The sequence below is a fragment of the Neolamprologus multifasciatus genome, chromosome 18, assembly GCF_963576455.1.
Source record: "Neolamprologus multifasciatus chromosome 18, fNeoMul1.2, whole genome shotgun sequence".
NCBI lineage: Eukaryota > Metazoa > Chordata > Actinopteri > Cichliformes > Cichlidae > Neolamprologus > Neolamprologus multifasciatus.
The window spans coordinates 4,737,029-4,750,251 of record NC_140456.1 but is presented as its reverse complement, the minus strand read 5'-3'; the positions used below and the strand labels follow the sequence as shown (position 1 = coordinate 4,750,251).

Genomic DNA, 13,223 nt, shown 5'->3' with positions numbered 1-13,223 from the left:
TCACGTTTTTGATAGTTATGAAGACAGAATATGTTTTTAAGGTCATGCTAGGCGGTTGCTATGGTGGTTGCTGTGGACTTGGGTGGACCGCGTCCGATTCCTGTTATTAGCTGTCCGCCGTAGGAAGGCTGCGTTCCATTTACAAGTAGTGACAGTCTGCCGCAACTCGAACTCAAACCCCGCTTTGTTCTTTAATTATAGGCCTTTTATAGCCGTTCATGACACGCACACACACACATAAAGCACTTTGCCTCACAATGACAGTGCAACTTTACCTAACCTAACCTTTAAAGTATCTGATATAGGATAGAAAAATGAAGCAACCAGAGATTTAATGATGAAGACTCTGGGTTCTGTAGTTCACGTTTTACAGTCCTGAATGACTCTTTGCATATAATTTATTGAAGAGGACTTTAGAATGCACTTTACATTTAGACTGTTGCTGTTTAATTTTTTACATTGTTGCCGTGTTATGTCATGCATAAGGTTCACCTGCTGGGGGTTTGATGGATCAGCTGGACAATACAGTCAAAGACAGACTTCATTCATCATATGCAAGAATCCTAGTTGGATTTTTGTTTTCACTCATATTTTTGAACCAAATATTGAAAACAATTCTGACAGACTGGATACCTGGTCATGTGTACATTACCTTGTACTCAAGCATCCCAGGACAGAGCCCTGCCCCACCATGAGCCTGGGTGGATACGTGGTTATAATTTAAAAGGACCGATACTGAATATGAATATTTCATGAAAATTGAATTATAATACAAATTAGTAATAAGGGTTTCTCTGCGCCCTTATCTACCCCATACTCAAAGAGCTGCGGGCAGAGAGGGTGACAGGAGAGGATGGCACTGAAGAGAAGATGCTCGGCTTCTGGAGTCTCCTGGTCCTGTCAGTATTAGTAGGATGCATCTGCTGTGTCTTCTCGTGGATGCTCACCTACCTTGACTCGTTCCAGCCTGGTATGGATTTCCCAACACTGCGGACAGTGGCCCACGTCAGAGACGTTTAATATTGATTACATATGTCTGAATTGCTAACCCTAACCCTAGCTCAACAGACCACAATGACCTGTCAGTATTATTACATGCTGTGAACATAAGTAGCTTTGATCACAGTTTATGTTGTAAAAGAGAAGGAATGTTGAAAAAAGATCAACATTGTGATATTATTTCTTCCAAACTGACCAGAAACATGCTTGTCAGACTCTCACAGCAAAGGATCAGACTCACTGTGCATGACGGCTCGGGCCAGTGATGTCTGTTAGATTGTCAGTTGTTTAGTGTGCTTCTGTACAGTTAGGGTCACCGTCTTTATTTCAGAATAATTAATATGCAGAAAACACTAAAAGTTGATTGCCTTCCAATATTCTAGCATAATTTAAAAAATTAGACTTTGTAAGTAAATATTGTTACAGTCCTAATTCCAATATGATTCCTCATAACTCCTGCTTTGAAATACTGAACTTTAAAATTTACCTGATGAAAGATCATTTACAATGGCACTCTGTCAGGATAATTCTGACTATAAGATCACTGTATTAATCTGAATCCTTCTGAAATGTGCTGTGAATGAATGCTGATGCAACTCACTGTGGGAAAGCTGTTAATAAAATGAATCTGTGACACATGCAACACATTCACAGAGGAAGAGGACACAAAGGGAGGACACGCAGAGGCTGTGTTAAAGTCAGAAATCCAAATCTTTAGTCAAAAACAGGCGGCGGTTACAAACAGGAAGACAAGCAGTCCATCAAACAGTCTACAGGGTCAAACATACAGAGAATTCAAACAGCAGTAAAAAATAACTGGACTCTGAAAAACTTAAAGCAATGTTTGACGCAATAAAAGTATATTCACTGTATTATCATCAATTACAAAAGAGAAAAGGAGAAAAACGATGATTTCTAAGAAAATAAACCTTGATGGAAACATACAGAATGTAAACTGTGTGAGTTTGGTGAACTTTGTTAGTAACAAATGAGGAAAAAAAAAGAGAGACAAAAACTCAGTATTCATTAATAATTAGAAAACATCGAAACATTCTGGTCGTGGATTTTTACAGTCTTAGTTCCGCTCGCTGTCATCATTATAATCATCATGATCAATGGCGAGGTCCTGAGGTGGGCGGGGCTGTCTCTGATGATGTCACCATGAAGGAACAGCATCTGGCACGTGTTGCTGAAACATCCCAGTACACTGGTGTAGTTTCCTCTCCAGCTGTTTGACACTTCAACATTAAGGGGAAGAAGAAGAAACTGTGTTAGGTCAGGTGACCACATGGTTTCTAAAATAACTGACAGGAAGTAACCAGGCCATTGGAAATGGATGGCATGTGTTTAGAGTTACTGTAGTTGGGTAACTCTACTTACCAAAAGCAGAAGCACACAGATGACAGATCAGATGCTGAATGTTGCAGGAACATGCTCACGTGTGGTGATCATCCAGTGCTGCTCCGGCAGGTTACACAGTCCAAGACTGATATGCTGCCCATCTGAGAGTTTGAAAACACACATGCAAAGATTTATTTTGTATTACAGTCAAAGTTGGATGTTCATTTTTGTCCTTTAAAAATGTTTGTGTATTTGAAAGCACTAACATTTAAGGATGACTTGGATCGTCTCCTTTAAAGGGGAGACAAGTGTATCCACTGATCTACGTCACTTTACCTGGATGATGACTCCTCTCTCCCTCACTCAGAAACACTCCTAATATAACCAAGCAAATATATAATATTCAAGATTTACTTCCATCATTACAAAAACAGCAAAAACATCTCCCTTTGATTCTATTTCTCCATTCCTGCTGAACATCAGGCAAGAAATATCTCAGTAAATCACAGTAAAATGTAAAGCACATATTTTCTCTGCTTTGTCTAAACTCTGCAGAGCCTCTGTCAAGAAAAACATATCTGTAAGCATAAAACAAATATACATTTCATAACACTGCACTGGACAAACCTCGGTCAGTTGATTTCCTCTGTGTAGTGCAGACGAGCATCAGTCAGCAAGTCGAGATGGTGAGATGGACTGGTGTCCTTTGTGACTCTGCTGGTTCTTCTGAGGAAACACCACCGTCTCTCCACACCGTCACCATCTGTGAGCACAAACTGCCGCTCTGCCAGCATGTAGGAAATCACATATCACACACACAGGGGTGAAGAACCATTAGAGCTCAACTTTGAATACTTTAGATCTAAACAGATCAAACTAGCTCTTAGTTTCAACAATCAGTGAACAGACAAACAATGATACTGATTCTGTATGAATACAATACGGTATTTTCAATTCAGGTGTCAAATTAATTTATTAAAACTAATACAGATATATGTATATATATATATATATTTTGATAAATTCGTTTGCTAAATTATAAGAATACTTTTTTTTTTTTCATTTAACAATTGCAACTGAAAGAAATTAAATATTGAACAAAAATATATTGTCACATTCTGAGCATGCTCAGCACGCTGACAGACTTGAAGTTGCTACAGATTTTAAGAAGTGATCATTTTATTTTTCATCTGTTTAATCAAACATTTGATGCCTCAGCTGTCTCAGTCCTATAGCGTTCTGCAACTACAACTAACCTGAGGCTTGGATTTGGCTGCAGGTGCCCCTGTACATCCTTCTCAGCAGCACACATGTGGGTACCATTTAATCACACTTCTTCCTGAGCTTTGCTTCATCACAAGACCAAAGGTGGCATCCCGTGTCACGGTCTTATCATCATCCAGAAGAAACATTTGAAGAAACATCATGGAGAAGAAACATTTACACGCCTCCTGGTTTTGTTTTCTGATCCTGCAAAAAGACTGAGGACAACAAAGCCCAGAGAACACGAGATACACAACATCCAACATTCAGACTCAACAGCCTCCATCAATGAAGAGCACCAGGTTGGTTCAGTTATAGTAGATATAAGCATACTTCACATTACTGGGTATGAATAATAATGAGGAGGTAAACTTTGAAGATGCAGAGCATGATGTCCCATCATCAGACTGTAAACAAACATCCACCAGGCTTCTTTGCTGTCAGAGGTGATGATTCTCCCATCAGGGATCAGTAGAGTGTATTAACCTGTGGTATAAGCAGCAGTCACTGAAATATTACTGTTTCAGATAAGAAATCTAGCACATAAAAGCCAGGGTGGGAGGGATCTCTGCAAACTGACTTACCTCTGCAAGTGTGAAGCTCAACAAAAATCTGACTCTCCAGTCACAGACAGACAAAAAACTCCAGCTGGGAGATAGAAAACGCTGTCTGGGTCTTGCTGGATGTTGCTGGTCAGAGTCCACACATTAGCAGAGTGCTTCTTGGTCCCACTGACCCATGTGGACAGCGACTGTGGAGAACTGTTCTGGAAAATGGAAAAGAGAATTAAAATAAGAAAAAGCCAAACAGGATTTCCACAAAGACTATCTTGGAATCAGCAATAAAAAACACTGGTTCATATTTCAATTAAATATGAACAGGTTCCTTAAATGCACGCAGTTCAGTTCAGATCTGATTTCATTTCATTTCCTTCACACAGCACATTTGTCCAGGCTGACAGGTAAACATAGAATTAATCTCAGGTAACATGACTCATAGTAGAGATTCAGTAAGAAAGATTGTCAGCTCTAATATTATTACCACACAATCCAAGGACACACCAACAGCTCAGATTTCTAGAACTATTTAAACAAATGTCTTCTGAATATTCAATTCAGGTTCACAGTGGGAGGGTGGGGGGTGTCGTGGAATTTTTTAAATAAAGTCTGCAACACAGAAAGAGCTGTGATCAAGCTATTTATTACTGCGCGCAGGAGAGCCAACACACATCAAACATCACAGTTCAGTCATGTCAGCGCTGCCACAGAAGTGCTGCTCCTACTCCTTTATGCATCCCAAGGAAGTTACAAACTGATCCTACCACACTTCACGTGTCTCGTTATGAAACCTAACGGATCAATGGTTACGCTGTTTTGTGCCCTTGGCCTTATCAGCACCTGTAAAGGGATTTGTTTTCTCAAACTGCTGAAGTAAGTTCATCTAGTTTTAGAAACTTTCACTGAACAGTCTATAACAGTGTCACTAAGCATATGCATAAGCACTTAAAAACTTTAAATGAGAATAACAGAAAATTCTTGTAGAATTAACTGGAGTCACCAGCAACAGCATAGTGCAGTCATATCTCAAGTCTAATAACAGAAGACAGGAAAAGATCAGTAAAGAAACAACTTCCCCAAACCAAAGCACAAATAAAACGATAAGTAAAACAGGCTGATCTAAAGTATGATTAAAGTTCAGCCTGATTAATATAAATGTCACTGACAGTTGCTAATATATTGGAAAACCGAAATACTTACCACTGAGTTGATGTCTTTCTGTCCAACAACAGGAGTGCTGATCCCGATCCTCAAAGACAGTAAGAAGCAAGCAGAGGGAGAAAAAGCAGAACAGTTTTCAGAAACTGATTTTATCCTTAATGGCTGTGCAATTATTGTAACATAGAGATTGCTTATGTTGTTAAATAAAGGCTAGATTTGACATTAATAGATGCCACAGATGTTCAAAAGCTGCCACAAAGCATGAAAAAGAATTTTGTCTGGGCTCTTATCTCACTTTTTTATCTCAAACAATCAACAGAAAATTTCACAGACATAGTTTTATGTAAGGTTTTTAAGGCTGTGGTGTTAATTTTTAAGTAACATGAGCCCAGCGGCAGCAGCAACGCTAGGCTAACACTAACTAGCTAGCAAGATTATAATCCTGGTGCTAAACTAAGAGAAGCCACAAAATCAGTTTGAATAAGAGTAAACATTTACTCACCAAGTCAGTGTATCAGCTAAAGATCCACAGCAATGACAATAATATGTTGAGCTGAGGCTTCTCCAGGTTTGCTCAACATATTCCATAACAAATGCTGGCACCGTGAACATGCGGACTGATCCGAGAGGGAGGAGGACGGTAGTGACGTGGCATTTTCAAAACACATCTTTCATCCTTCCGCCCTGTGAAGCAAAACTTCCAGCTTAGTTAGTTTTTCTAAGTTAAGACAAGTGAAATAAATTGAGTTTGTCAACATTTTTTCATAAAAAGTACTGGTAAGTTATTTAAATGTAGTTCTAATAACAAATAGGTAAAAATTGAGTTGAGCCTATTTAATATTTTGAATTAAACACAATATTCCATTGTACAGTGTAGGTTTCCATGTGTAATTAGTGTGTAAGAATATTGCAGAAGAAGCTTAATGTGTACTTTGTAAAAACGATGAGAAAAAAAGCTGTCTGAAGAAGAAAAGATAAATGTCCTTTTTTTCAATCGATCTCTCGGCCGGCCGCTTGGCGTATGACATGTGGCGGAAGGCTCTGGTGCAGAGCGCCGCCAGTTCGAACCCCTCACGAACTCATTGCCACGGCCCTCGCTTGGGGGGCGGGGAGACGCATACGCGCGTTTCCTTTTTGCTGCTCTCGCCAAGTCCTCCGTCCGCTCTACATCTCTCTTAGTACCTTTTATTACCCGAACAAAATCACAATCACGCTTACACTCATGCCTTTGCCTTTCACCACTTCAAAACTGCGCCTACTTCAATATTACCTTCATTCACTCTCTTTGCTTTTCGCCATCCTCACTACACTAAGTGCCATTTTTTAACGCTGTGTACTCACTCTATGTCTCTTACATCATATTATTCCTCTCTCCTACAGCCTGCCTTACAATTACATAAGCCTGATTAAGTTTGCAAACTCAACTAGCCAATCACCTCATTCAACCTCTTGTAATCACTTTTACCTAAGCTCGGGGCCAGAATCAGCCTCCAGAAACTGGAAAATGTGAAATGAATTTTAACATTTATCACTAATAATATTAATAACAATTTTAGGTTTTCTTGACATTTTAAAGAATCCCCCTTAGTTGCTATTCATACTACACCAAAGTCATTAGGTGACAGTTAAACAATTAAAGTTCCTGTTTTGTTTTTTTTTCCACTAAATTTGTAATTTATTTCTTTTTCTTTCTTTTTTTTATAGTGGAATCATTGAAAAATATAGATAAAATAAAATATAAAAATAGGAGATTATTTTTAAGTTAATGAAAGACTTTATATTTTATAATTACAGGACAGTCTGGGGAATCAACTAAAAGAACTTGTCTGTAATTTCACACATTAATCGTGCAGCTTCACATGTCCGGCCCACTTATGATCAAAGTTACCTGTAAGTGGCCCACAGTGTAAAATGAGTTTGTCTTATAGATTCTGTGACATGATCAGTAATACTCAGTAACATCCATCAACCTCGGGTTTCACTGGGCAAAAGGCAGCGTTCACCCTGCACAGGGTTAACACACAGTGACAGAATAGAAACAATAGAATAGAAAATATTTGACACAGATCACTATGGTTACTGGTTTTGTCTCACCTTCCTTGACTGAAAATAGGAGGCCTGGTGCTCTGGCTCTGCAGGGATGACATGAAACATTGAACAGACTGCACCCCGGCAGCTTTGGAAACTCCTGTTTTGGATGGTTTGACACATGAAGAAGAAGCTTCTGCATGCATGGACACTGGAGGCACCAGCCTGAGGTTTGATAACACAAGACCATCATTCTGCCCTAGAAACAGGAAGATAATCTGAAGTTACCTTCAGGTGCTTTTAAGAGACTCTACAGATGCAATGAAGCTAATCGAGATATTTGCTGTCAATCTGTGGCTGCGATTAAACACTTTACTGGAAACTTTACTAACTAGTAACTTCATCAGTCATGACAGAAGCTAATATTTCTGTGCTAACATCGTTTAAACAGTAACAGCTTTACTCCAATATAAGCTAACGTTTACACCGTAACTTTAAGCTAGCACCATAAAGACGGTAAAACACGTAATAATAACTACAAATGCATCTTAAAGCTGTTATATTAGCACTCGGTGTATTACTAACATAACCACATTAACATTATTGACACTCGCTGACTTTTAATAGTCATTCTGTAAATGCTGTCCGTTTAAATGGTCTTACCTGTAAACACTGCTGCATCCACCGGATTCCAGCCAGAGTGGATTCTGGAGTCTTCCCACGCTCCTGTTAGTGATCCTCCATCTGGATGGATGATAACAACCTTCTGAACAATCTAGCAGGAGATGGCCCATATCTGTGGGACTGATTTGTGCTAATAACGCCCATTGTATGGACTGATAACAGCCGAAGCGGGTGAATAAAGTCACCCAGTCGCTAGCTGTGCCATTACCCAGCATACATCACTCCCTCCATAAATGCAATAAACGATACAAAAGTATCGTTCTACATGTTTTTCAGGTAGTTGTTTACATTATATAATTTATTGTGTTCAGTATACGTCACTACAATGTGATTTCGGAAATATATAAATATACAGACAACAGGCTCTTCCGCGCAATCTCTTGTCGTCAATAAGCAACGTTAAGGGAGCAGCATAGTATTCAATGAGAGGACCCTGCACGTCGATAAGTGAAGCAGAGGGAGCCTGACCATGCGTCACACATTTGACGAGTTGGGAGTGAGAACGTGTTGATTAAACATCTCACACAGCCCCTCATCTGTGACCCTTAGCAAACCCACTGGATATCTACCTGTACATAAAGGAGATCAGATCAGTTCCATCTAGACCAGCTGTAACAGGAAAATGCTGCTTACACTTTGATGCATCACTTTCAGTTTGTCATATAAGACAATATATCAGATTGAGGCATTATTTTCCTGCAGTGAGTAAATCTACTTTGTACTTTACTCTTTTCTTTTAGGTAAAGGGTCTAAACAGTACTTGTACACTGTGGAAATCCCATAAGAACGTCTCCTGAACTCTGAAAAATAACAAAACAAAGACTAAAAGGAGGTCATGGGTGCTGATGATGATGATGAAGAGGAGGAGCAGCATGCATTTAAAAAGTGACTGATGTCCTAGAATACAACAGAACAGTGTCTCTACAAACTTATGAAAACATGACAGTCTTGCATTAGTTTGTATTCTTATGATTTCAAAAAACGAGGGAAAAATCTCCTTGAAATCCACAATTCCTTTTTGTTATTTCTTAGTGTGTGACGTATTTTATTGCCTTTATGATTGGTGCAAACAGTTTCCTGATTCATAATGGAAATAGATTTTAGACACAGGAGGAACACGCAGTGATCAGCAGGAGCAGCTTGGAGTCCAGTCTTCTTCACACTGAGGAGGGACATATATGCAGGAACAGTTGTCATAACTGTTACAACCACCAGATGGCGAAAGAGTCCCACTGCAACTTTAAGCCATGAAGGATGTGTCTTGATGTTTGCTTGTGATAAATCTGCTTTATGTGAGTCTTTTTCAGAAAGTAACAGTAATATGTCTGATTATATGTCTTTAATCAGTAAAATCTGGCTTTGCTAGAAATAAATCAATAAATAATAAAATTGTAAACATGCAGCTGTATGTTAGAAGTCAAAGGGTCCTTAAGTCTTCTGTAAATTGGTCACAAAAAGGTCACAGAGCGACTGCTGAATCTTCTGCTCTAAACATGAACTCTGAACTTTGTGATGCTTCAGGAGGAAAACTGCTTCAGTTATTCTCTCAGATTAGTTTCATATTTTCTGCATCAGATTTGAGTGAGATCCTGGAATGAAGACAGAAGAAAAGACTTTGTTCAAAGTTTGATTTATAGTCAAACCTTCCAGTTTATTCATACAATAAAACATCAACACAATATATGAATTCATTCATTAAAATCACAGTTTTTCCTCATTTGTTTGATGATTTTGACAAAAACAAACACAAACACACACACATGGTCTGCCATACTCATAAAGAGAAATGTGGACATTTTTCAATACAAATATTCCAGAAACATTTAGAGGATAGAGAAGTTTACATTTTCATGTGGAGAAATATTTTAGTAAATCAAAATGATGATGAGCAGTGATAGCCTCCATAAACAGTCACAGGAAAGATCTCCTTTAAAAACTCAGAAACATCAAGAGAACAACTAGAAGATGTGGAGGTACCACCCACAATGTTTGACTGACAGCTGATCTCTGTGCAGAAATGATGGAGAGAAAATAAAATGAAGCTAAAATACAGATTTAAACCCACAATATGAAAGACTTCAGTCTATTTCACTTTAATCAACTCAGCAGTGTCTCCATAATTATAGTAAAACTTCAGTCCAGCATAGAGCGGCTGAGTGAATGTGGTCTGGACTCTGTGGAGGAGAGTCATGGTTTCAGAGACGCTGTAGAAGGACAAAATACCTGCTCTCTGATCCAGGTACACTCCTACTCTAGAGGAACGAGGACCTGAGACAGGAGTTTGGATGTTGTTGTACCGAAATGCATAACTGTCGTTGTAACAATCTAATGACCAAGATTTGTCATTACGTCCAAATCTACATTCATCTCCTTTTCTCCTGATATTCTTGTATGCGACTGCTACATAAACTCGTCCCCCTCTCCACTCCACCTCCCAGTAACAACGTCCAGTCAGACTCTCTCTACTCAGGACCTGAGACCTGCCAGTGAATCTGTCTGGATGATCAGAATAAGACTGTTGTTGATTCATTAATGTTGCTTTTCTGTTCCCCTCTGATAATAACAGCTGTTTGTGTGCTGTGTTTGGATCCAGTGTGATTTCACATGAATATTTTAAGAATCCAGCTCTGGTCTTTGGCTCTGTTGGATCTGACAGTAAAACATCCACTTCAGTGACTGTCAGTGAGATGTTTGTCCATCCCTCTCTCAGAATGTCCTGTAGTTTATCTCTGACCTCTGACACAGCTGCTGTCACATCCTCAAAGTAGCTCAGAGGACGGATATTGATGCTGGATGAGTCTGTAGACTCACTGAGTGCTGACAGTGAGGGGTAGTTGTGTAGAAACTGGATGTGATCCTCTGTGTGTGAGAGCTGCTTCAGCTCAGCATCTTTCCTCTTCAGCTCAGTGATCTCCTGCTCCAGCTTCTCCTGAAGCTCTTTGACTCGACTCACTTCAGTTTCCTGCTGGGATCTGATCTGCTGCTTCACATCAGAGCTTCTTTTCTGGATGAGATGGATCAGCTCAGTGAAGATCTTCTCACTGTGCTCCACTGTTTGATCAGCAGACTGATTGATGGCCTCCACCTCCTGTTGAAGCAGCTTCACATCTTTCTCTCTGTCCTGGATTCTCTGCTGGATGTTTTGTCGACTCACCTCCAGCTCTCTCTGCCTCTCAGTCCTTTCTGCTGCAGCTGAGACTGTGTCGTGGCCTTTATGTTCATCCACAGAGCAGAGATAACAGATAATCTGCTGATCAGTACGGCAGAACATCTTCATCACCTCATCATGACGAGAGCAGATGTTCTCCTGGAGCTTCTTGGAGGGCTCCACCAGCTTGTGTTTCCTGAATGTAGGTGAATCATAATGAGTCTGAAGGTGTTTCTCACAGTAAGATGTCAGACAGAATAAACAGGACTTGAAGGCTTTGATTTTTCTTCCAGTGCAGACATCACAGGCCACATCTTCAGGTCCAGCATAGCAGTGATCAGCAGGAGCAGCTTGGAGTCCAGTCTTCTTCAGCTCCTCCACTAAATCTGCTAACATGGTGTTTTTCTCCAGGACAGGCCTCGCTGTGAAAGTCTGTCTGCACTGAGGGCAGCTGTAGATTTTCTTCTTTTCCTCTTCATCCCAGAAGCTTTTAATACAGTTCATGCAGTAGCTGTGTCCACAGGGAATAGTCACCGGATCCTTCAGTAGATCCAAACAGACTGAACAGCAGATTTTTGTTTGATCCATTTGATTCATGTGCTGTGCCGTTTCACCGTCTCTCAGTGACTGTCAGACAGTTTCACTTCCTCTGAACAGAAACAACCTCTGTGCTCTGAAGGGAAACAGATCTCTGCTCTTTTTCACCTCCTACAGGAAATGAGGCTCACCAGCAACTGCATTTACACCATGTTGTTTAGACCCATCCTGATACAGACACATCTGTGAAGGGAGGCTCCAAGAAGTCATAAAATGCTTATTTTATGAGTTCCAGGGTGTGTTCTGTTTCTTTTACAGTATGTAGTAAAGAACTTTGACCTACCTAACCTTGTTAATTTTTAACTTAGCTTCTACAAAATGTCTTGTGTTAATGAGTTAATGAAAGCGTACTTCTTGATTGATTTAAGTTAAAAGGAAATCATTTTCTTTCAGCACACAGACACAGCATGGTGGTATAAGGACACTGACAAAATTGTGTAAAAAGCTGAATCTGGTTAGAAGGAAAAAACAAAAACACACAAACTCGGAAGCGTTAGCTGGATTGTACAAAATGACAATGCACAGATGCAAGAATAACCATGGTTACACCCTTGTGGATTAAAGAGGTTTTATATTTTGTAACACAGGACAGGATAAGATCAATTTGTTTCACTAACTCTTCTAAATAAGGCATTTTGTAGAGTGTTTAACTCTTGGTTCACTCCAAACTCCTCAGTCCTCTCCCTCTCTTGATGCTGGTCACCGCTACAAAGTTTACACTCTCCTCCTACAAGCGTCTCTCTGGATTCAGTCATCGCTCTGCTCCTACCTGCCTGTCTTCCTGCCCGCCGTTCTCTCTGGAAAATCTGGAGCTCAGCACCAGGCAGGGGCAGATCTAGAGGGGTATTATGGGGTGGCATGTGCTACACTAAAATGATCTCTTGCCACCCCTAGTGCCACCCTAGTTTTGCATATGATGTGTTGTTTAAAAAACAAGATAGGATTAACACTTTGAGCCTAGATACAGTTAACACTGAATTTAAAACTAAATATATTAAATGTTAAATGTTAAATACATACATAAACATACAAAAACAGTAAAGAAAGAAAAAAACACATCTTTCCTATTGGTGGAAAAATGTACCATGTCAACCAGTAAAAAACAGTCAACATGTCGGATTGGGTGTTTTAGGGAGAGGGGAAAGTTTTGGGAGTGAGGTCAGAGAGACAGAGCGAGCGAGTGAGAGAAAGAGAGAGAGTTTTGAGATGTGGGAGATTTGTGACATTCAGCGTGGAGTGTATAGTTAGTGTGTGTCGTGTTATTCAATTATACGCGGGTCCACTGTACGATTCATAACCACGCTTTATTTTCTTGTTCTTGCTCTGCCCCCACATAACATATCATTCTATACAAAAACACAACGGTCTCGCCCTCTAGCTGCCATCAGCCTAACTACACTGACCGGCTCCATTAACATCTACTGTACAATGCAATTACACCACAT

At 39.8% G+C, this 13,223-nt stretch overlaps 1 protein-coding gene and 2 long non-coding RNA genes across 11 annotated transcripts; all 3 read right to left on the bottom strand.

Moving 5' to 3' along the window:
- Window positions 1-1,691: 1,691 nt before the first annotated feature.
- Window positions 1,692-9,385, bottom strand: LOC146497134 (uncharacterized). 8 transcript variants are annotated; one of them, XR_014870661.1, is made up of 6 exons: window positions 8,013-9,383; window positions 3,597-4,369; window positions 2,968-3,124; window positions 2,607-2,715; window positions 2,380-2,501; window positions 1,692-2,237 (listed from the first exon to the last, which is right to left on the bottom strand). It is a non-coding gene; the product is annotated as an uncharacterized LOC146497134 (long non-coding RNA). The 8 variants fall into 8 exon arrangements; XR_014870663.1 differs by having other exon boundaries at window positions 2,677-2,715; XR_014870662.1 differs by having other exon boundaries at window positions 2,380-2,715; window positions 3,597-4,110; window positions 4,188-4,369.
- LOC146497135 (uncharacterized) lies at window positions 5,137-6,056 on the bottom strand. The gene is made up of 3 exons (XR_014870787.1): window positions 5,824-6,056; window positions 5,361-5,409; window positions 5,137-5,192 (listed from the first exon to the last, which is right to left on the bottom strand). It is a non-coding gene; the product is annotated as an uncharacterized LOC146497135 (long non-coding RNA).
- An 83-nt stretch (window positions 9,386-9,468) lies between the features above and the next one.
- LOC146497133 (E3 ubiquitin/ISG15 ligase TRIM25-like) lies at window positions 9,469-12,672 on the bottom strand. 2 transcript variants are annotated; one of them, XM_085140757.1, is made up of 2 exons: window positions 10,987-12,656; window positions 10,112-10,285 (listed from the first exon to the last, which is right to left on the bottom strand). In XM_085140757.1, exons 1-2 carry the CDS (start codon window positions 11,776-11,778, stop codon window positions 10,229-10,231), a joined length of 849 nt encoding a protein of 282 aa, XP_084996883.1. In that variant the 5' UTR covers window positions 11,779-12,656; the 3' UTR covers window positions 10,112-10,228. The 2 variants fall into 2 exon arrangements, with proteins under 2 accessions (XP_084996882.1, XP_084996883.1); XM_085140756.1 differs by having other exon boundaries at window positions 9,469-12,672.
- Between the last annotated feature and the right edge of the window lie 551 nt (window positions 12,673-13,223).